The 24,691-nt window shown below is 46.0% G+C and overlaps 1 protein-coding gene across 2 annotated transcripts in view; it reads left to right on the top strand.

Moving 5' to 3' along the window:
• ankra2 (ankyrin repeat, family A (RFXANK-like), 2) overlaps positions 1-24,691 on the top strand; it is a 56,959-nt gene extending 32,268 nt beyond the window's left edge. Inside the window, exons 8-10 of one of the 2 annotated variants that reach the window (XR_011593952.1) lie at positions 14,691-14,771; positions 17,007-17,504; positions 24,593-24,691. Coding sequence is in view for 1 of the 2 variants with exons in the window: in XM_070885941.1 (XP_070742042.1) it covers positions 14,691-14,771; positions 17,007-17,062 (137 nt within the window). In the remaining variant the exon portion in view is untranslated. Of the gene's footprint in view, positions 1-14,690; positions 14,772-17,006; positions 19,488-24,592 lie in introns of those variants that run through there. The other variant, XM_070885941.1, reaches the window with a different exon arrangement.

Below are 24,691 nucleotides of genomic sequence, written 5' to 3'. Positions count from 1 at the left end.
TACATCAGTCATTGAAGGTTGGCATGCAGGTACAGCAGGCGGTGAAGGCAAATGACATGTTGGCCTTCATAGCTAGAGGATTTGAGTATAGGAGCAGGGAGGACTTACTGCAATTATACAGAGCCTTGGTGAAGCCACACCTAGAAATATTGTGTTCAGTTTTGATCTCCTAATCTGTCCTTGCTATTGAGGGAGTACAGCAAAGATTCACCAGACTGATTCCCGGGATGGCAGGACTGACATATGAGGAGAGACTGGATCAACTGGACTTGTATCCACTGGAGTTTAGAAGAATGAGAGTGGATCTCGTAGAAATATATAAAATTCTGACTGGATTGGACAGGTTAGAGGCAGGAAGAATGTTCCCGTTGCTGGGGAGTTCCAGAACCAGGGGTCACAGTCTTAAGAATAAGGGGTAAGCCATTTAGGACCGAGATGATGAGAAACTTCTTCACTCAGAGTGGTTAACCTGTGGAATTCTCTACCGCAGAAAGTTGTTGAGGCCAGTTCGTTAGATATATTCAAAAGGGAGTTGGATATGGCCCTTACGGCCAAAGGGATCAAGGGGTATGGAGAGAAAGCAGGAAAGGGGTACTGAGGTTGAATGATCAGCCATGATCTTATTGAATGGCGGTGCAGGCTCGAAGGGCCGAATGGCCTGCTCCTGCACCTAATTTCTATGTTTTTAATCTAATTGTACCCACATCGCCTTGCGAGCACCTTTGGAGGATTCTGAGATGTACAGGAACAGAAAAGGCTTCTACTCGATGAACGTGCAGCTCGTCTGAGATGATATGCATCGCATCATGGCAGTTGATGTGAGATACTCTAGGAGCACCCATGATGCTTTCATCCTACATGAGAGCGCTATATCTGCCATATATCAGCAGCAACCAGAAGGGCTGGAGCTGGCTGCTAGGGAACAAAGCGTATGGTCTTGCCACCTGGCTCATGACGCCCCTACACGTAACCCGGACAGAAGCTCAGCGGGAATACAACATGTCGCACATTGCAACACGCAGCATAATAGAGAGGACCATTGACATCTTGAAGCAGCGTTTCCAATGCCTGGACCATTCTGGAGGCTAATTGCAATACTCCCCTGAGATTGTCGGTCAGTTCACTGTTGCCTGCTGCATGCTGTACAACTTGGCCATCAACAGGCAACAGCAGCTGGTAGTAGAAGACCCTCCTGAGAATGGCTGATGATGATGAGGAAAATGCAGATGATGAGGGAGGAGGAGAAGGACAAGGAAGCCATGCAACCCGGAGCACGGCGGCGGAGGAGGACGGGCCATTGTGCCCCTTTAACGATTGCTCGAGCCTTGTACCAGCAGCTCACCCATGAATGCTTTGCTGCCTGAAGGCTCGGCGGCAACTATTCAAAATGGACCATGTTTATTGTTTGGACCTGTTCCGTAATGTGTTGTGTTAATAATGGAACAAATAATGTAAATGATTTAGTTATAATTTAAAATATATATTTTATTCAAAATGTTAACACTTGTTTGTACTGAACTTTAATAAAAAATATTCTTGTCTGAAACTTTAAACTATTCAGTTAAGATCACTTACAAACTTTGAGATCACTAACAAATTTTTAAACTTGTAAATTTACATCACTTACAAAAAACTTTTAATTTGAGAACAGTTACAGTAACAATAATAATATTGTTATTTAGCAACAAAAATAATAACAACTATAACAGCAGCAGCAAACAAAGGCTGCACCCATCTCTCCTACACCTTAGTCTCAGACTGCCCGCTGCGCTTGGTCTTGGAGACTCCACCCCTGTCCGCTGACAGTGGCGTAGTGTTTCTCGGGTTGGTACCAAGCTTATTCTTTTAAGCATCTTGGGTAATGCGCACTTCTTGTTTGGGGAGGGGGGGGTGGCGTGAGCAGGCGGTAATGTGGAAGGCCTGGCTTGGGCATCTTCAGAGATTGGTCTGGGGATTGGAGTGGCACTTGATTCCGTCAATCGTCGCGGGGTCTGGCGTGTTCCCTTGTTGCAGCAGCTATCTCAGACATTCCCTCCCTCATGTGCCCTGACAGCGTCTCGACTACCTCCGACATTCCGTTCCTAATGTTCACTGACAGTGTATCAGTTACTTGCGACATTCCATCCCTAATGTGCCCAAACAGTATTCCCATTTCTCGTGAGAGTGTTGTTACTTCTCCCGACGGTCCCGCTACCTGATCACCCACCCCACCGATGGTGTCCAGGAGTGATCGCGTAAGGTCAATGCTCTCCCCACTCATTGCCATCATCTGAACTACATTTGTTACATCCTGCACCTCAGGAGAGCACTATCGAGCTCTCCTTCCCCTCCTCACCCTGCTTGTAGCTCGCTGCACCCTATAAGACCCGCAGCCTCAGAACGTGGAGCCCTGGGTGTGGCTTACTGCACTTGACTGGGACCCGCAGCCTCGGACGTTGGGGCCCTGGTTGTAGCTCGCTGCACCCCACTGGGACCCGCAGCCTTGGATGGTGGGGTCCTGGGTGTGGCTCGCTGCGCCCCACTGGAACCCGCAGCCTCGGACAGTGTGAAATCAGGAAATGTTCTACCACTCTCACTACTCGGGAAAGGGGCTGGCACCAGCACCTCCTCAGCAACAGTGGGGGCTTCATCCTCCCTCTCACCCTCGCCCCATGCTCTTGTTCTGGAAGATCGGATTGGAAGATTTTCTCCTCTTCAGGCTCATCTGCGTCTGAATCATCTTTTGCATCAGCTTCAGCCTCATCAGGGTTGGCAAGTTCTGCAAAATATAACAGAACAGTCAAATGGTTAGCAGCAGAGGAGGGGGCAGGGTGGCATGAGTCAGCTCACACAGCGCAGGCAGCAGGCTGATTTGAAGGAACATGATGAATGATAGCATATTATATCAATCAAAACGCAGCTGACGGAGACATCCCCATGAACTGAAGCATGGCTAGCCCGTGCAGTACTAAACATTTAGCAAAGCCAGACTGTAGAATGTACAGGACTTACCCTCTCCCTCAAGTATGGGCCCAGTTTGTGAAGTGGTGGTTGCTTTTCTCCAGGCAGGACCCATCAAAGCAGCGACCCTCTCTTCCAAGTGTGTCAGTGGGTGCAGATTTGCCTGGCCTCCTCCTGTTCGAGTTCTCTCTTTTGTTGTTTGCCACCTTCCTCTGCAAAGATGAAAATATAACTTTTTAGAGAGAGTGTCTTTTTGCTGGGTGGGACATACAGATGGTCACATTTACAATTGCAATTCCAGCGAATAAATAAAAATATTACTTGCACCAACTGCTTGACCAAGGTCCTGCCGCATTTTGCACTGGCTTCCGGACCTTTGGGTGGTCACCATTGCACAGTAATCTTGTGAAAGTTGGTTGCAGCATTTCTTCATTTCTTTGGTGTAACCTTTTATTTGACCTCTGCTCGTGTCCAGCTTGTGCCATCTGGCCTCAATTACAGTAACCAGGACCTCCACTTCGTCCTGTGATAAATTCTTGGTCCTTGAGCCTTGTTGCATATTGCAGCTCCGATTTTTTTTCCACTCTGAGGAAAAATTCTCACACACAACTGGCTCTTTAAAAATGGCTGAATGCAGACCGGTAAGTGTACTGGGCATGCACGCTCATACCAGTCACGTAGAAAACGTCATTTATTTTTCCCGCATGCACAGAAGGGTGGGGGGGGGAGGTGGGTCTCCTTTTTTCCGGCGCAGACCTTCGGCTCCACCCCGCGACACCAATTTCAAAAATTACAATGGGGAAACTGTCAAGCTTTTTTTTTTGGTGTAGTCTGGCCCAAAAGAACATGCGTAACTCTTCAAATATGCCAGAAAACGGCACTAGGGTTATCTCATGACCGCAATTGTAAAAGAAATTGTACCTAATGACAGCTAAAACAGTGGAAAATGCTGAAGAAAAGTAATTATATCTTTAAAAAAAATTAATCTAGATAAATAAAGAGTTCATTCCTCATCCTCCAATCGCCATATCAGTATAATTTAACTTGATTTGTCTAAGGTAAGCATCTGCTGAGCAGTTATATTTAAATGTTGCCATGACGTTGCAGATAGATGGTGTATGTGGTTTCCTCACACATTGTTTAAAAGCCAGGACCTGCGTCACTGCCAGTTCTTTTACCCCAAGTAAAGGTTCATTCCCCTTGCATTGAACCTCATCATTAAACCTTGAGACAAAATCTCCAGCCACTCTAAAGGTAGATGGTTAGATTAAACAGACACTGGAATTTCAAACATTCTGGCTGCGAAATTGGAGCCTTTAGTGCCGACTGTCGGCTTGGAAAAATGGCGGCCGCCTCACCTCTGCCCGCCTCTGGCGGGTCCTGTGGTGGCTGCCATTTTGGGCAGGTCGGCAGCGTTGCCATTACCCGCGCTCGCTGCAGATATTTAGATGAGGCAGATCGTGACGTCAATGAGTGTGCAACATTGATTTAAACACATGATCTGCCACTTTGGACATTTAATGCCTCTCCTAATCATGACCCGCTGACCATGCGCTCAGCAACAGGAAGGAACCCCAGCATCGCTATTTAAAGGGATCATTTGGAGCTGGCTTGTTTTTCATTTCAACTGACTATCTAAGTTTGTGAAACTGTATGGAGCTTTCCAGAGTTGTTAAAGTTTCTGAGGTGACAGGGATTGTTGCTGCAAGTGGAGAACACATTGCTTCTCATTTAATGGGTTTTACTCCGACCACTTGCTCCCAGTCATGGGCGCTCTATTTGCATTCCCCCTCGCGCTCAAGTATCACAGGGAGTTGGAGTGGAGGCAGCGAAGAAGAGGACAAGATGCTCACAGAGGGAGGGGAATGAGGACTCTCAACAGGAGGCTTTACCCACCTAGGGTCTTCAAGGAGCACTTCTCCTAACTGCACTTAAGCCAGGAGCAGTGTATTTGGAGGCTCCGCTTCACCAAGGAGTTAGTCACACAACTCTGCCACCTCCTCCACATCCTCAGGGCAGGGTGATGACCGCTCTCTCAGTGGCCCTCAATTGTTTTGCCACTGAATCTTTCCACTCCAGAGAAGTTCCGAGTTCACCATCCATCGGTGCATCTGGAAGATCACAGACTCTCTGTATTCTAGGAGAAGGGACTTCATTGTCTTCCCACTGAACAAAGAGAAGCAGAGGAGAGCATGTGTGGTTTTGCCAGGATATCGGGATTCCCCATGGTGCAAGGCGCCATCAACTGCACACATGGCTTTGCGGGCGCTGTGTGCTAACTCTGAGATGTTCCGTAACTTCAAAGGCTATCACTCACTTAATGTGCAGTTGTTGCGCTATCAGGCCCAGTGCATTATGACGGTGAATGCCTGGTATCCTAGCAGCAGTCATGATGCCTTCATCCTGCACCAATCTCTGCTGTGCCAGCAATCTTCCAGTCACCACGTCAAACCCAAGGGTGGATGCTCGGCGACCAGGGCTATCCACTCTACACCTGGCTGGTGACTCCACAACCCCACCACATGTGGCCAGAACTCATAATGACAGCAATGCTGCCACGAGGAATGTAATAGAGCAGACAATTGGTGTGCTAAAGCAATGGTTCTGCTGCCTTGACTGCTCAGGAGGCGTTATCCAGTACAAGCTGGGGCGGGTGTCCGATTTCATGGTGGTCTGCTGCATCCGCCACAACTTGGCCATCATGAAGGTGCAGCCATTGCCACCATGGCTTCCGGAAGCACCTCAGAAGAGTAGGAGGATAAAGGGAAGAGGCTGTCGGCAGAGCCCATGGGCGGTCTGTGAGCACCTCATCAGACTCCACTTCCAGTGAATGAAACCCCAGATCCCCGTTGCTCATGAGTTCCCCATCTTGCCTTCCCTCTGTCACAGAAAACATCACCGCATCCTCCTGGACACAACATTGAAATGAGAGCCACTGCAAATATTCCAAATGTAATTTATACATTTATCAAAACAACAACGTCAACTAATCACCATTGTGTATTCCCTTAGTGTCTCTCTTGTGTGCCTTTTCCTACTCTAGTGCTCCCATGCAATGCTCCCCCAGTGGCTGTAGCATGGCTGATGGAAGGCTGTTGATTTCACTGGGGGATTTGCAGGCCGACTTTGCACAGCCCTGGCCTAGAAGGCCCGGTTGTAGCAGTCTGGATTGGCTGGATGACGGGCAGCAGCAAGGGCACTGGTGGAGTGGCAGTGGTGGGAGTACGAATGTTGTCATCTTGAGAGAGGACAGCAGATTCGTGCTCCACGGAGCCACTGCTGCTCCCCCCGGGGAGGGGTGGGGGGGGGGTACCTCAGTATTCCTAACCATCTGTTGGGGGACAGAAATCTGGAGTGCTGTGAGACCCTGCAAGCCTCTTTCCACACTCGGAAACCCAGCCACGATGGCAGCAATCTGAGCTTCCACTGCTACACTGAGACATTGCGTCGCTTCTGCCTGTGCTGCAATGGAAGCTGCGACATCACCCATCATATGCAGCATCGTGGCTGGGTCCACAAGGTCTCTCCTGGAGTTGCCCATCATTTCCATCATGAAAATCACGGGCTCCAAATTCCACGTAATGCCCCATGCAATATTGAAGCCGCACTCTTCCATACTCCTTGAGACTGACAAGAGGCTCTCTGGCAGGTTTGTCATTGCATTCAGCATGCCCATCACCCTTCTTCTGAAGGCCACCCCATCGAGATTGTTGGTAGGTGAGTGATGGAGGTGTGGTGCATTCAGCAGTGTATGAGGTTTGTGGTACAGATGCTGGGATATGGCATTTGATGATGCATTCACTCACCTGATCACTCGTGAGGTCATTAAACTTTTTGCGGCACTGGATCCAGGTCCTGGGGACAACACTCGTCGCAGTAATGGCTTGAGCAATCTCCTCCCATAGCCTTCTGATGTTCAGCCTTGAAGGCCTCCTGCCCCCTTGCAGGTAGAGGACTTCATGGCATCTTTGGACCAGGACCGAGGCCTCCAGTGCCGCATCCAAAAATCTCCTTTCCCTTTTAATTGGCTGTTGGGCCATGGCTCTATCCACAATGACAATGAGGCACTTCTGCAACAAAACACCTCCCCTTTAAGTAGTGCAGACAACCTAGGCCAAACTTTATTGGCCAGTAGACTAGATCTGATATTGGCCCCTCTGTTCAGTGCTAAGCCAATCAGCAAGCTGAAATCAGCGCTGCAGCCATTATAAAGAGCAGGCAGCACAAATTTTGCGTGCTGCTTTCACCACTTTGAAAGGGCGTGGACACATAGCGCTGCCCGATGCCTGCACCCATTTTCCGGCCTTATTCAATTTCTAATCCTCTGTTATTTAGTCCAGCATGTCCAGGGTTTTGTGGGGGTTATTTAGGTTTCTCAGCTGGACAAAAATACAAAAGAAATATAACATAAGGACATAAGAATTAGGAACAGGAGTAGGCCATCTAGCCCCTCGAGCCTGCTCCGCCATTCAATAAGATCATGGCTGATCTGGCCGTGGACTCAGCTCCACTTACCCGCCCGCTCCCCATAACCCTTAATTCCCTTATTGGTTAAAAATCTATCTATCTGTGACTTGAATACATTCAATGAGCTAGCCTCAACTGCTTCCTTGGACAGAGAATTCCACAGATTCACAACCCTCTGGGAGAAGAAATTCCTTCTCAACTCGGTTTTAAATTGGCTCCCCTGTATTTTGAGGCTGTGCCCCCTAGTTCTAGTCTCCCCGACCAGTGGAAACAACCTCTCCGCCTCTATCTTGTTTATCCCTTTCATTATTTTAAATGTTTCTATAAGATCACCCCTCTCATCCTTCTGAACTCCAACGAGTAAAGACCTAGTCTACTCAATCTATCATCATAAGGTAACCCCCTCATCTCCGGAATCAGCCGAGTGAATCGTCTCTGTACCCACTCCAAAGCCAGTATATCCTTCCTCAAGTAAGGTGAACAAAACTGCATGCAGTACTCCAAGTGCAGCCTTACCAATACCCGATACGGTTGCAACAGGACCTCCCTGCTTTTGTACTCCATCCCTCTCGCAATGAAGGCCAACATTCCATTCGCCTTCCTGATTACCTGCTGCACTTGCAAACTAACTTTTTGGGATTCATGCACAAGGACCCCCAGGTCCCTCTGCACCTCAGCATGTTGTAATTTCTCCCCATTCAAATAATATTCCCTTTTACTGTTTTTTTTCTACAAGGTGGATGACCTCACACTTTCCGACATTGTATTCCATCTGCCAAACCTTAGTCCATTCGCTCAACCTATCCAAATCTCTTTGCAGCCTCTCTGTGTCCTCGACACAACCCGCTTTCCCACTAATCTTTGTGTCATCTGCAAATTTTGTTACACTACACTCTGTCCCCTCTTCCAGGTCATCTATGTGTATTGTAAACAGTTGTGGTCCCAGCACCGATCCCTGTGGCACACCACTAACCACCGATTTCCAACCCGAAAAGGACCCATTTATCCTGACTCTGCTTTCTGTTAGCCAGCCAATTCTCTATCCATGCTAATACATTTCCTCTGACTCCGCGTACCTTTATCTTCTGCAGTAACCTTTTGTGTGGCACCTTATCGAATGCCTTTTGGAAATCTAAATACACCACATCCATCGGTACACCTCTATCCACCATGCTCGTTATATCCTCAAAAAATTCCAGTAAATTAGTTAAACATGATTTCCTCTTCATGAATCCATGCTGCGCCTCCTTGATTGCACTATTCCTATCTAGATGTCCCGCTATTTCTTCCTTAATGATAGTTTCAAGCATTTTCACCACTACAGATGCTAAACTAACCGGCCTATAGTTACCTGCCTTTTGTCTGCCCCCTTTTTTAAACAGAGGCGTTACATTAGCTGCTTTCCAATCCGCTGGTACCTCCCCGGAGTCCAGAGAATTTTGATAGATTATAACGAATGCATCTGCTATAACTTCTGCCATCTCTTTTAATACCCTGGGATGCATTTCATCAGGACCAGGGGACTTGTCTACCTTGAGTCCCATTAGCCTGTCCAGCACTACCCCCCTAGTGATAGTGATTGTCTCCAGGTCCTCCCTTCCCACATTCCCTGTGACCAGCAATTCTTGGCATGGTTTTTGTGTCTTCCACTGTGAAGACTGAAGCAAAATAATTGTTTATGGTCTCAGCCATTTCCACATTTCCCATTATTAAATCCCCCTTCTCATCTTCTAAGGGGCCAACATTTACTTTAGTAACTCTTTTCCGTTTTATATATCTGTAAAAGCTTTAACTATCTTTTTATGTTTTGCGCAAGTTTACCTTCGTAATCTATCTATCATACCCATTTATAATGATTTGTGCCATCAACTCATTTACTTTATTTCGAATGCTGCGTGCGTTTAGGTAGAGTGTTTTAATCCTAGTTTTTAAACCATGATTTCTAGTTTTGACCCCTCCTGCAGCCCCTTTATATTCAGTGGCCCTTTTTGTTTTTTGCCTTGGGTTTCTCTGCCCTCCACTTTTACTCATCTCCTTTCTGTCTTTTGCTTTTGTCTCCTTTTTGTTTCCCTCTGTCTCCCTGCATTGGTTCCCATCCCCCTTTTATTAGTTTAACTCCTCCTCAACAGCACGAGCAAACACTCCGCTGAGGACATTGGTTCCGGTCCTGCCCAGGTGCAGACCGTCCGGTTTGTACTGGTCCCACCTCCCCCAGAACCTGTTCCAATGCCCCAGGAATTTGAATCCCTCCCTGCTGCACCACTGCTCAAGCCACGTATTCATCTGCGCTTTGTGTTTTAATGCAAGGAGTATCCGTAATAAGGTGGATGAATTAACTGTGCAAATAATGTTAACAAATATGATGTGATTAGGATTACAGAGATGTGGCTCCAGGATGATCAGGGCTGGGAACTCAACATCCAGGGGTATTCAACATTCAGGAAGGATAGAATAAAAGGAAAAGGAGGTGGGGTAGCATTGCTGGTTAAAGAGGAGATTAATGCAATAGTTAGGAAAGACATTAGCTTGGATGATGTGGAATCTATATGGGTAGAGCTGCAGAACACCAAAGGGCAACAAACGTTAGTGGGAGTTGTGTACAGACCTCCAAACAGTTGTAGTGATGTTGGGGAGGGCATCAAACAGGAAATTAGGGGTGCATGCAATAAAGGTGCAGCAGTTATAATGGGTGACTTTAATATGCACATAGATTGGGCTAACCAAACTGGAAGCAATACGGTGGAGGAGGATTTCCTGGAGTGCATAAGGGATGGTTTTCTCGACCAATATGTCGAGGAACCAACTCGGGGGGGGGGGGGGGGGGGGAGGCCATCTTAGACTGGGTGTTGTGTAATAAGAGAGGATTAATTAGCAATCTCATTGTGCAAGGCCCCTTGGGGAAGAGTGACCATAATATGGTGGAATTCTGCATTAGGATGGAGAATGAAACAGTTAATTCAGAGACCATGGTCCAGAACTTAAAGAAGGCGAACTTTGAAGGTATGAGGCGTGAATTGGCTAGGATAGATTGGCGAATGATACTGAAGGGGTTGACTGTGGGTGGGCAATGGCAGACATTTAGAGACCGCATGGATGAACTACAACAATTGTACATTCCTGTCTGGCGTAAAAATAAAAAAGGGAAGGTGGCTCAACCGTGGCTATCAAGGGAAATCAGGGATAGTATTAAAGCCAAGGAAGTGGCATACAAATTGGCCAGGAATAGCAGCGAATCCGGGGACTGGGAGAAATTTAGAACTCAGCTGAGGAGGACAAAGGGTTTGATTAGGGCAGGGAAAATGGAGTATGAGAAGAAGCTTGCAGGGAACATTAAGACGGATTGCAAAAGTTTCTATAGATATGTAAAGAGAAAAAGGTTAGTAAAGACAAACGTAGGTCCCCTGCAGTCAGAATCAGGGGAAGTCATTACGGGGAACAAAGAAATGGCGGATCAATTGAACAAGTACTTTGGTTCGGTATTCACTAAGGAGGACACAAACAACCTTCCGGATATAAAAGGGGTCAGAGAGTCTAGTAAGTAGGAGGAACTGAGGGAAATCCTTATTAGTCGGGAAATTGTGTTGGGGAAATTGATGGGATTGAAGGCCGATAAATCCCCAGGGCCTGATGGACTGCATCCCAGAGTACTTAAGGAGGTGGCCTTGGAAATAGCGGATGCATTGACAGTCATTTTCCAACATTCCATTGACTCTGGATCAGTTCCTGTGGAGTGGAGGGTAGCCAATGTAACCCCACTTTTTAAAAAAGGAGGGAGAGAGAAAACAGGGAATTATAGACCAGTCAGCCTGACATCGGTAGTGGGTAAAATGATGGAATCAATTCTTAAGGATGCCATAGCAGTGCATTTGGAAAGAGGTGACATGATAGGTCCAAGTCAGCATGGATTTGTGAAAGGGAAATCATGCTTGGCAAATCTTCTGGAATTTTTTGAGGATGTTTCCAGTAGAGTGGACAAGGGAGAACCAGTTGATGTGGTGTATTTGGACTTTCAGAAGGCTTTCGACAAGGTCCCACACAAGAGATTAATGTGCAAAGTTAAAGCACATGGGATTGGGGGTAGTGTGCTGACATGGATTGAGAACTGGTTGTCAGACAGGAAGCAAAGAGTAGGAGTAAATGGGGACTTTTCAGAATGGCAGGCAGTGACTAGTGGGGTACCGCAAGGTTCTGTGCTGGGGCTCCAGCTGTTTACACTGTACATTAATGATTTAGACGAGGGGATTAAATGTAGTATCTCCAAATTTGTGGATGACTCTAAGTTGGGTGGCAGTGTGAGCTGCGAGGAGGTTGCTATGAGGCTGCAGAGCGACTTGGATAGGTTAGGTGAGTGGGCAAATGAATGGCAGATGAAGTATAATGTGGATAAATGTGAGGTTATCCACTTTGGTGGTAAAAACAGAGAGACAGACTATTATCTGAATGGTGACAGATTAGGAAAAGGGGAGGTGCAACGAGACCTGGGTGTCATGGTACATCAGTCATTGAAGGTTGGCATGTAGGTACAGCAGGCGGTTAAGAAAGCAAATGGCATGTTGGCCTGCATAGCGAGGGGATTTGAGTACAGGGGTAGGGAGGTGTTGCTACAGTTGTACAGGCCCTTGGTGAGGCCACACCTGGAGTATTGTGTCCAGTTTTGGTCTCCTAACCTGAGGAAGGACATTCTTGCTATTGAGGGAGTGCAGCGAAGGTTCACCAGACTGATTCCCAGGATGGCGGGACTGACATATCAAGAAAGACTGGATCAACTGGGCTTGTATTCACTGGAGTTCAGAAGAATGAGAGGGGACCTCATAGAAACGTTTAAAATTCTGACGGGGTTAGACAGGTTAGACGCAGGAAAAATGTTCCCAATGTTGGGGAAGTCCAGAACCAGGGGACACAGTCTAAGGATAAGGGGTAAGCCATTTAGGACCAAGATGAGGAGAAACCTCTTCACCCAGAGAGTGGTGAACCTGTGGAATTCTCTACCACAGAAAGTTGTTGAGGCCAATTCACTAAGTATATTCAAAAAGGAGTTAGATGAAGTCCTTACTATGAGGGGGATCAAGGGGTATGGCGAGAAAGCAGGAATGGGGTACTGAAGTTGCATGTTCAGCCATGAACTCATTGAATGGTGGTGCAGGCTAGAAGGGCCGAATGGCCTACTCCACCTATTTTCTATGTTTCTATCCTATTCCTACTCTGCCTAGCACCTGGCACTGGTAGCAATCCCGAGATTACTACTTTTGAGGTCCTACTTTTTAATTTAGCTCCTCGCTCCTTAAACTCGTCTCGTAAGACCTCATCCCTTTTTTTAAACCTATGTCGTTGGTACCAATGTGCACCACAACAACTGGCTGTTCACCCTCCCTTTTTAGAATGTCCTGCACCTGCTCCGTGACATCCTTGACCCTTGCACCAGGGAGGCAACATACCATCCTGGAGTCTCGGTTGCAGCTGCAGAAACGCCTATCTTTTCCCCTTACAATTGAATCCCCTATCACTATCGCTCTCCCACTCTTTTTTTTTTTTCTGCCCTCCTGTGCAACAGAGCCAGCCACGGTGCCATGAACTTGTCTGCTGCTGCCCTCCCCTGATGAGTCATCCCCCTCAACAGTACTCAAAGCAGTGTATCTGTTTTGCAGGGGGATGACCGCAGGGGACTCCTGCACTACCTTCCTTGCACTGCTCTTCCTGCTGGTCTTCCATTCCCTAGCTGGCTGTGGACCCTTCACCTGCGGTAAGACCAACTCGCTACACGTGCTACTCACGTCATTCTCAGCATCGTGGATGCTCCAGAGTGAATTCATCCTCAGCTCCAATTCCGCAATGCGGTCCGTCAGGAGCTGGAGGCGGATACACTTCCCGCACACGTAGTCGTCAGGGACACCGGAAGTGTCCCTGAGTTCCCACATGGTACAGGAGGAGCATATCACGTGACCGAGCTCTCCTGCCATGACTTAACCCTTAGATACACTTAAATTGGCAACAACAATGTTAACAGGTTACTTACTGATATAAAAAAGAAAAGAAAAGCTACTCACCAATCACCAGCCAATCACTTACCCCCTTAGCTGTGACGTCACCTTTTGATTTCTTTCTACTTTTTTGCCTTCTCTCCCCGCTGCAGCTGCACCGACCTCTCCACGCACCTGGGCCTTTATAGACCGCTCCGACACCATGCACTCCCGCCTCTCAGACTGCTGCCGCCTTTCCACGCACCTGGGCCTTTATAGGCCGCTCCGACACCACGCACTCCCGCCTCTCGGACTGCCGTCGCCTCTCCACGCACCTGGGCCTTTATAGGCCGCTCCGACACCACGCACTCGCGCCTCTCGGACTGCCGCCGCCTCTCCACGCGCCTGGGCCTTTAGAGGCCACTCCGACACCACGCACTCTCGCCTCTCGGACTGCTATTCTCTTCAGCTCATATGGCAATACCAGCAACCAATCTTATGTTCTGTAGTCGTGTATTTAGAGAGCATACGTAGCAAAAAGTATTAGCAAAAGAAGGACTGAGGTGCTAATTCGAATTTTACACATGGCACAGAGTGTGTCCGAGCTTGGCCGTGGCTGTACAAAGTACCCTTTATTTCTGGCCCATATAATGCAGTGTCTGCATCAAAGCAAAGTGCCTCTACAGTTGGATTGCTTTTTCTGCACAAATATCTGCCAAGGCGTGTAAATGCTATACAAAATACAATAGTCCACTCCTGATTGCTGCCACTCATTATATAAAATGCTTATCACTAAAGCTTGAGTCAGTGACTTGCCAGGTTATGAAGTGCACACGTAAGGATTCATTGCATTGTATTTCCTGCATTATTCAGAGCAAGTAAGAAAAGTACAGTGAGTATCCAGCTGAATCAATTGGGGGACATTGCACACATGATAGTACTGATCAGTTTCAAGAAAATGCAGCACCACATTGTGTCAAGGATTTGATGACCTCTGTCAATGCCAGAGATTTGCTGCTTTCAAACAATGCCTAACCTCAGTTTCGCTGCTCAAACACTCCACCCCTATCCTCCAGCAAGAATATCATCGAGTATATCTAATACAAAAATACTGGACACTTGGCAGAGAGTTACAGGTAGTGGTTCAGACTCCAGTTTCAGTTGATGAGCAAACCACTGGAACTTTGTTCCTGCTAATACCCATCTGTTGCTCTCTATATAATGCATCAAGTAAGTGAGTTATCACAGTCTGAAAATATGACAACATCTCATGAATGAAGTTCTTTAATTATTGTTTGATCTGACAAGTTCTCGCTCTTTTTACAGAATATGGTGCTGATCCAACTGTTGAGACAAATTCAGGATTCAATGCTATGGATATGGCTGTAGGGTTGGGTTTCAAGAATGGTAATTACTAAATTTGATTTTATTATGTAATCAACTGTTTTTTGTTTAAATGCAGTTTATTTAAAATAACGATTAAATCACTTTTGGGTGGACGTTAAAAAAAAACCTGCTAAATATTCCTTTTACAAAACACAATTCTTGACAAACTTTATGGGATAATTTTGAGGAAAGTTTCCTGTTGTTTCTCTCCAATTGTCTTCCCTCCTTCGTCTACTTGGCTTGACACCTTTTGTATCCAACAGGACAGGCACACATGTTCCCAGGCCAGGGCCAGTGCCTTGTGGCCAGCTGCAGGTGACACCAAGGGACCATTTTATTTTTCTCCTCCCAATTTCTCTCACACACCATAGAGATGCCTCAGCCTTTATTTGACATCTCCCCATACGACATGACTCAACTCAGGAACTGAGTTGAACAGGACTCGAATCTGTGCCCTTGACCCCTCTAACTGTTAGTGAGCTAGCACTCAACACCACCGCATCAACGGCTCAAACATTTTTAGTCTATGCTACACATGTCCTACTTGCAGGTAGAGCTACTTTTATGGTACGGTACAATAAATGCTGCTGTGATTAGTGTACAGACTTTGATATTGCAGTGGAATAAACAACTAGGTGATCTGTTGAGACATTCAGTCAAAATTGGATCTGCAGTGGAATATTTTTTAAGCTTTTTAAAGGAGCACACCAATAGAGTTGAATTGTAATTGTACTAACAAATAAAATTTAAAATGCTTGTCCCAAAATTACTTTTAATTTGACCGGCTTTAGTACTCAAGAATCCAATTCCATTATTTTTTTATGCATTTCTGTCACGTTCCATGGTAGTCACACAAGAAGAGGCAGCACTGGAGGGGTGATGTTAAGCATCCTAAATTCCTCCGTTACTCCTAAAGCACTCTTTGCCTGTATGAAGCAGGCATACATTGCATGCCAGTACTGAATCCTGATGGGGCACAGCAGTTGCTTAAAAGTCAATTGCCATGTGACACTCAATCGCAGAGCTGGACAAGCAGCAGCTGCAAGATGGATTATTTCTTTCTATTTTTTTAAAAACACTCCCTTTTCAATTGTGGTTCCCCATTCTCCCCCCCCCCCCCCCCCACCCATTGAAGTGGCAAGATGGCCCTCAGAAATTTCTGGCCCTCACAAGGTGGTCACCAAGGAAGCACCATAATTATCATGGGTGCCCTGCCCACCTTTTTTAAAATTTCAAAATATACTTTATTCATATAAAAATTTGTACAGTACATTCAAAAGCAGTTCAGTACATTTAGCTGCGGTTAGCAATCCCATACACTACATTTGGATGCTGGCGGCAGTTCCGTTCGATACATTTCCTTGCTTTTCATTTCAAGTACAATTCGGTACAATACGGGATACGTTGTAGTACATTCGACAAATTACATTACGTGTGTCGCTATACAGTACACGGAATGGGTGACGGTACATTTACATTTTTTCTTTTCAACGTGCATTACAAAACAGACCTTGCATTGTACATGGCACTACATTGGTGTTTACAGATCATGGTGCTCCATGTACACACAAACGAAGTTACAAGTACGGCCTGAGGGGAGTTTTGTACTGATTCCTGCCCCCGGGTTTACCGTGGCAGAAGGGCTTTAAACTGTGGTCCTTCCCCACCGTGCCTTTGCGGCGGCTGCACCAATTTTAAGTGCGTCCCTCAGCATGCCCACCTGCTTTCTACTAATGACTCTTGCCTCTAGGATTTGGGATGGAGTCAAATGCCAGGGTAGACCGATGGGTGAAGTCCTGCACTACCACATTTCCAGCAGTGTAGCAGCCTACCAAGAACTTCAGGGATGATTTATTTAGTATTTTATATCTCTTTTCAGAAAAGAAATTACCTGAACTAAATTGTTTAATGTATAAATTTATTTGAACAATTTATTTCACTTAGAAATCTGCAGGATGCAACCTGGATCATTTGAATAATGTTGTTGATTTGCCATTTTGCTACTTGTACTCACTATTTTGCTAGTATCATCAACAAAAGGAATGTAATTTGTTGATTATTACCCTAATATGTTTGTTGTTTTGCTTCATTCCTTTCTTGCTGGTAAGCATTGTTAAGTAGACTTAATTACATTGCAGTTCAAAGTCTTCTGCCCCTGCTTATTCATTTTTTCTTGTTCACTAAACCAGTGTTGCACTTCTGTGTATCTAGAAATAGGAATTGTAGCATTTTCTAATTTGTGGATTTTCCTCTTAGTTCAACAGGTTATTGAGGCCCATTTGCTGAAGTTGCTATTGAACATTAGGGAATGATGGCCTGATGCCTCTGGCAGTCACAGAAGAATACACTATTTGAACCATTACACACATCGTCTGAGTTCTCTGAGGGAGTGCTCCAAAATGTTTACGTTTGACAGTATATCAATCAACATACTGAATGCTGTAATTTATCCATGGTGAAAGAAAGGAAAGATTATTCCTGATGCGGGTTTGCCTGTGATGATAAGACTCACTGCTGGTGAACATGGTTAAAGACTTACTTTATAATACAATTTATTGGGAGGTGTATTATATCATCACCATTGGATTGGACAGTAGGGCACTATTTTACCCAGATGCCATAAATGGAGCCCATTTTTGAGGTACTGAAGGATTAGCTACACAACCAAGATTACTTGGGTGTAAAAAGGGAGAATACTTCCTACAGAAGAAGACATTTACTTTAGTCCTGCCTGTTTTATTCTTAAATAGGAATGTGAGTGAATGATCATCAAATTATTTTGTAAATCCACTATGGATCCTTGGAGCTTAAAAGATTGACTTATTTTCAGGCAAAAAAAAAGGCTTTGGAGTGACTATTCCTTTGGGGGGGCAGCAGGTGGTAAATGGGATTTCTTTAGGCTTGAGGTGGCTCCAAGGCAATAAGCCTGGCAATGGAAATTTGGAACTAATTCAACCATGTGTGTTAGTCTGGTAATCCAATACCTGCAATACAGATTATTGACCAGCTAGCTTGGCTCACTGGTGGAACCTGAAAGAATAGACCTGTCACATTGGAGGAGGGGAAGAAGCTGGCATTCTCCAACTCTGCTCCAGAGAATCCTGTAAGCAAGTACCATAATAGGTAGAATGAGCCTGGCTGGGCAAGCAGTGAGAAGTTTACTGATCTATCATGCTGGTAGGCTCTGTGGCCATAGCTTTCAAATCCTAGCACCCAGTGATGAGTCTATTCCTCCAAGTTCCATTAGGATGTCAGGTTGGCTAGTCAATAGATAACAGTTCCCTGGAGTACTGTACACATGAGGGTCTCAAAGCCTTTGCACTGCTAATTGATGCCAAAGGTATCCGGACAGGATGTATCCCCATCAAAGTGGTCCCCATACTGACCAAATAGAAATTCTACTTGGTTGAGACTTTTAAACATGGTGCTAGATTTCTGATCATTTCAGACATCTGGTCCCCCAAAAATGCAGGATTTGGAATTTTGTTTCTATTTTCAAAATTGTCATCGTAGTTTCTCATTGTTCTCCTAAAGGGCAAGTACTAACATAAGACTGTGTAATGTGGATGAACTGTACTAGCATATTGTGAGGTTCACTGACAAAAATTACTGTCTAAAATCTTAAATCCCTGTTCTTTTGAAAGGTGACCTAATTCTGCTTTGGGGTTTTGGGTGATTTGAGAAAATCCTTTACCAATATTAAAATTCAATAAATTCTGCAAATTAACAGGACATACTACTTTAGTTCAATATCTACGAGATTGTGCCCTTACCTGCCCCGACCCCTTTGCTGGAAGGTTTGCGAAGCACAGTCTCAGTTTAAAATTATTTTATCTAAAAATGTCAATAGTGTAGCAATTACAATGCCAATTTCAAAGCATTGTGAGCTGTGCAATTTCAATGCACAGTGGCTAACACTTAAATTAATTTATTATAGACCAATGTTTTTCTTTTAGTGAGGGGGATTGGCAGAGGGTCAGTTCCCAGTCATATTACTATTTGAGATTCTTTTCAGAAGCAAGTGTTCCTCTTCTAGGAGTAGGCCATGTCTATTTTGACCTGAGAGCAGTCCTGTTTGCTGACCTGTTTGCCTGAGCGAGTTGCTTACCTATGCTTTTCACTCTGAACTTAAGGCAGGATGTAGCAGCTCTATCGTTTATATTGGGCATTTCTAGGTTAGAAACATAGGCCCCAAGTTTCCACACGCTACAAAACGGGCGCCCCTCTGAGCTGGGCGCCCGTTTTTCGCGCCGGAAAAAAAACGCGCGATTCTGGAGCGCCCTGCAGCTCCATGGCAGCTTGGCGCGGCGCCCAGGGGGGCGGAGCCTACCACTCGCGCCGATTTTGTAAGTGGGAGGGGGCGGGTACCATTTAAATTAGTTTTTTTCCTGCCGGCAACCCTGCGCGTGCGCGTTGGAGCGTTCGCGCATGCGCAGTGTGAAGGAAACATTGGCACTCGGCCATTTTTGTAGTTCTTTGTAGCTGTTTAATTTTTGAACATTTTTTAATAAAAGCACATTGCCATCAGCACTGAGGCTTCTTGCAGCAGTGAGAAGGCTGCAGGAAGCCTTAGAAAGTTGAGGCAGCCGTTTCCCGACGGCCTTCCCCCCTGCCGTCGGGAATGGCTGCTCAACTTGTGAGGCCTCCTGCAGCCTTCTCACTGTCGCCTTCCCCCCCGCCTGCCGTCTGGAACGGCTTCCTCCCCTCCCTGCTGCGGTCGGTCGGGCCCGTACTCCCTCCCCCCCCCCCCCCCCCCCCGCCCGCCGTCTGGAACAGCTTTCCCCCCCCCGCCCCCGCCCCTGCTGCGGTCGATCGGTCAGGCCCGCACTCCCTCCCTCCCCCCCCCCCCCCCCCCCCCCCCCAGCCGTCGGGAACGAACGGCTGCCTCAACTTGTGAGGCTCCCTGCAGCATTCTCCCTGCTTGAAGCACTTTCACACAGGTAGGAAGATGGTTTATTTAATCTTTTCTTTGCTTATAAATTTTTATTCAGGTTGGATTTATTTGTATAAATATAAATAAGGATTTATTGTGGAATTTAATGACTTCCCTTCCCCTCCCCCCCCCCCCCCACCTCGGTCTGGACGCCTAATTTGTAACCTGCGCCTGATTTTTTAATGTGTAGACAAGGTTTTTTCAGTTCTACAAAAATCTTCACTTGCTCCATTCTAAGTTAGTTTGGAGTACGTTTTCACTGGAAACTTTGAAATCAGGCGTCAGTGGCCGGACACGCCCCCTTTTGGAAAAAAAAATTCAGTTCCAAAGTGAAACTGTTCTAACTGACTAGAACTGCAGAAAAAAAAATGTGGAGAATTACGATTTCGAAGATGGTCCGTTCTCCACCAGTTGCTCCTAAAAATCAGGTGCAAATCATGTGGAAACTTGGGGCCATAGAAACATAGAAAATAGGTGCAGGAGTAGGCCATTCGGCCCTTCGAGCCTGCACCTCCATTCAATGAGTTCATGGCTGAACATGCAACTTCAGTACCCCATTCCTGCTTTCTCGCCATACCCCTTGATCCCCCGAGTAGTAAGGACTACACCTAACATGGAATGTACATGGAAGTTGCACTCATCTATCATATTTCAAACTATGTGGTCCTCTTAGATTAGAGTGGTATAATTTCACACATGGTTCAGAAAAAATTAGTCTATTCTGTTGCCTTCTGTGTATTATTATTGAAGAGTTGTAGATTTGTTCCATTCTCGAATTGATCCAAACTGACTTTGGTAGCAATATAAAAAGAGTATGTTTAAAAGATGGCATTTTGTACGCATGTCTGTTTCATAGTGTTATGTACTTGGAGATGCTTATTTGTATTGTAATCTGTATTGAGCGTTTAAAAAAAAATTTTTTTAAATTAAATTATGAAATGGAAAACATTTTTTACTTCTAAGTTTTCTGAACCAAGACATTATACAATAAATAGTCATTATGGCCCCAAGTTTCCACATGATTTGCTCCTGATTTTTAGGAGCAACTGGTGTAGAACGGAGTATCTTAGAAATCGGAATTCTCCACATTTAGTTTTCTGCAGTTCTCGTCAGGTAGAATAGTTTCACTTTGGAACTGAATTTTTTTTTCAAAAGGGGGCGTGTCCGGCCACTGACGCCTGATTTGAAAGTTTCCACAGTGAAAACGTACTCCAAACTAACTTAGAATGGAGTAAGTGAAGATTTTTGTAGGCTTGAAAAAACCTTGTCTACACATTTAAAAAATCAGGCGCAGGTTACAAATTAGGCGTCCAGAACGAGGTGGGGGGGGGGAAGGGAAGTCATTAAATTCTACAATAAATCCTTAATTATACTTATACAAATATTATACAAATAAATCCAACCTGAATAAAAATTTATAAGCAAAGAAAAGTTTAAATAAACCATCTTCCTACCTGTGTGAAAGTGCTTCAGGCAGGCGTTTCAGTCGGCGGTGTGGCGTCGGTCCCGACGACGGAAGGGGCAGGCAGGCAGCCGTTCCCGACGGCAGTGGGGGGGAGGCAGGGAGAAGGCTGCAGGAAGCCTCATTACTTGAGGCAGCCGTTCCCGACGGCAGTGGGGGGGGGTGGGGGGGAGGCAGGGAGAAAGCTGCAGGAAGCCTCAGTACTTGAGGCAGCCGTTTGCCGTCGGGCCTGACGGACGGCAGGTGGAGAAAGCCGCAAGAAGCCTCAGTGCTGATCATGGAAGGGCAATGTGGTTTTATTAAAAAATTTTAAAAATTGAACAGCTACAAAGAATTTGAATAGTCTCAAACAAGTACATGTGTCCCGTTTATCACAGTCTATCTTTAATCACAGAATGCACTCCCTCACCCTCACACACAGAAATATCAAGAAAATTAAAATACAAGCCTTTGCAAGGGTTCAATAATCAAATTTTCACTTTTTCTGCAGCACTTTTTAAAATGGCCGAGTGCCAATGTTTCCTTCAGACTGCGCGTGCGCGAAAAAAACTCATTTAAATTGTACCCGCCCCCTCCTACTTACAAAATCGGCGCGTGTGGTAGGCTCCGCCCCCTGGGCGCCGTGCCAAGCAGACATCGAGCTGCAAAGCGCTCGAGAATAGTGCGGTTTTTTTCAGGCGCCGTTTTCGGCGCGAAAAACGGGCGCCCAGCTCGGAGGGGCGCCTGTTTTACCGCGTGTGGAAACTTGGGGCCAATATCACCAAAAATCTCTGGTCGTTCTGTTGATAGAATATATGGTAGACAGTGTGCTGTAATGCCTCCCAATCCAGCATCTCTCCACACAATTTGCTGATTGCCCAGTGCTTGCTGATGTTGTCAATGGCACCTTTTCTTCAGGCTCTTTCCTCTGCCCTTCAAAACTGCTATCATCATCCCATCCTTAAATGACCTACCTTTGATCCCTCCATCCTCTCCAACACCCATCCTATCTCCAATCTCCCTTTCCTCGCCAGGTGTTCAAACATGGCATTGCCATCCAGCTGTATTCCAATTTCTCCCATTAATTACTGTTCAAATCTCTTCAGTCCAGCTTTCACACTGCCCATAACACAGGCTGCCTAGGTCAGATTCATTAATGACACATTTTGTGACTCCTGTGATGCATTATGCCTTTTTCTCTCCAAGACATTTGCCACTATCGCCACTCATTCTCCTTAATCTCTTTTTTTTTAATGGTTCACAATGTGGGTCTCCACCTCCTAATACAGCCAGCACATTCCCTTTTTAAAAATTCGTTCATGGGATGTGGACGTCGCTGGCAAGGCCAGCATTTATTGCCCATCCCCAATTGCCCTTGAGAAGGTGGCGGTGAGCCGCTTTCTTCAATACAACTGAGTGGCTTGCGAGGCCATATCAGAGGGCAGTTAAGCGTCAACCTTGTATTGTAGGTTTGGAGTCACATATAGGCCATACCAGGTAAGGACAGCAGATTTCCTTCCCAAATGGCATTAGTGAACCAGATGGGTTTTTACAACAATCTGGTAGTTTCATGGTCACCATTACTAATACTAGCTTTTTATTCCAGATTTATTTAATTGAATTTAAATTTCCCAGCTGCTGTGGTGGCATTCAAACTCATGTCTCCAGATCATTAGTCCAGGACTCTGGATTATTAGTCCAGTAACATAACCACATATTACATACCCATACCCCCTGCAATGGCTTCTCCTCCCACCTCCAGCATGGTTATCTTGGGTGTGATCCAAGGTTTCATCCTTGGTCAATTTCTTGTCTGCATCAGCTTCCTTACATATGTTGATGACACTGGTCACACTTGACTCCATCAGCATTATTGTGCTGTCCGACTGCTTATGTGGCATCAAGTTGTAGATGAAGTGGTCATTCTATAATTTAACATTAGCAAGACTAAAGCCATCCTGTTTAGCTCATGCCACAAACTCTGCATCTTAGGCCTTATTCCATCAACTTGGCAGTTTGCTCAGGCTTAATCTGACAGAGTGGAGTTGTAAATCTCAAATCCTAGCTTTTGTGTATGTAGGCATCTTTAGTAATGACTCCACAGGGCAGGGTATGATACTTAAACTGTGTCGACCTATAGTCTTTTATTTGCAGCTCCTCAGTGAGGACAACAAGCTGTGAGTTCCTTTTTATACTGGGTTACCTGCACACTGCAGGTCTCCAGTAGCAGCACCCTCTGGTGTACAGGTAAGGTGTGTACAGTATAAGGGTACACTCAGTGTGGCATAACAGTGTTACAGACATCACACAGTAAACAGGCATGCATACACAACAATACTCCCCCCTGAGCATTTTTCATATCCTTATTGTCATGACCAGGGGAGGTGATCAGTGGTGGTCTATGGGAGGTTGTGGTGAGGGTTGTGTGGTTGCCAGGTGTGACCCCTGTGCTTGAGGCTGGCCTCGTACGTTTCCCCTCCCTCACACACAGACCATGTGGGTGTTACTGTTGTGGGATCCCTCAGGGAGGGGTTAGCCATGGCAGCAGTGGGTGGTGTGTATACACTGTGATGTGGGTGGTTGTGGGGTGGTGGGCAGGGCCACAAGACTGGGTGAGCTCCTTGTCACCAATTGTGATGAGGGTCAGGTCATCCCAGGGTTTGCCAGGGAAGCTGGAGGGTATTGGCCTCATGTTCCTGGTGTTGGCCCTGGTGGCCAGGGGTTGTAGGGCTGGCCTGGTGCAGGTTACCATTGGTGGTGGCTGGGCTGCCCATTGACCACTGTCCCTGTAGTGGGTCTGCTCCCACTGACGGTGTGTGTGTCCTGCAAGGGGCATCACATTCGTTCCAAAGGTTCAGGCTACATGGTCAGGTAGCCTGCTGGACCTGAGAGTCTCCCTCAGGGGTATTTAATTGGCATCGGCATGGTCCCTGTAGGACTCAATGTCCTTTGGCAGTGTCCTACTGGTATACATGATATCTTGGCTCTGATGATACATAGTCGAGCCTGTATTATACATTCTAGCATTTGCATCACTTTTTGGGTGTCCTGGTTTCAACAGACATGGTTACATTAGGCATTTCACATTCTCTATCATTATTGTTAAGCATAATAAACTTGTTCTTAACCTTACTGACACCTGCATTCATCTCATTAGTCACATTGGTTAATCCACATCACAATTCATTGTTACATTGCATACATTTTCATACTTTCACCCTTTAATCGCATCTTTAGTTTTAAAGTCCATGTACTCAAATAGTTGAAACTTCCCCTTTAAATTTCTTTGGTTAGCAGTCTCCTTTAAGGGAACCTTCAAATCCGATTGGGCGCTCGGTATCACGTGATGCTCCTCCAATGCTCTTCGTGGTATGGCCGCGGCCATTTTGATTACGAGTTTTTCTCCTCGTGGTGCTGGTTTTGCAGCCATTTCCTGCAGGTGGGCTGTGATTGTCTTTTTTTCCACAGGGCCAGTTCACCTGATGTGGACCGGGCTTATCCAATTCCTGCCCAGCAGCATGGGACCGTCGCTGGCTACAATCCACAGGGGGAGTTTGTTCAACACGC

This window comes from Pristiophorus japonicus, chromosome 1, assembly GCF_044704955.1.
Source record: "Pristiophorus japonicus isolate sPriJap1 chromosome 1, sPriJap1.hap1, whole genome shotgun sequence".
NCBI classification, from domain to species: domain Eukaryota; kingdom Metazoa; phylum Chordata; class Chondrichthyes; family Pristiophoridae; genus Pristiophorus; species Pristiophorus japonicus.
This window is presented reverse-complemented; position numbering and strand designations above follow the sequence as displayed.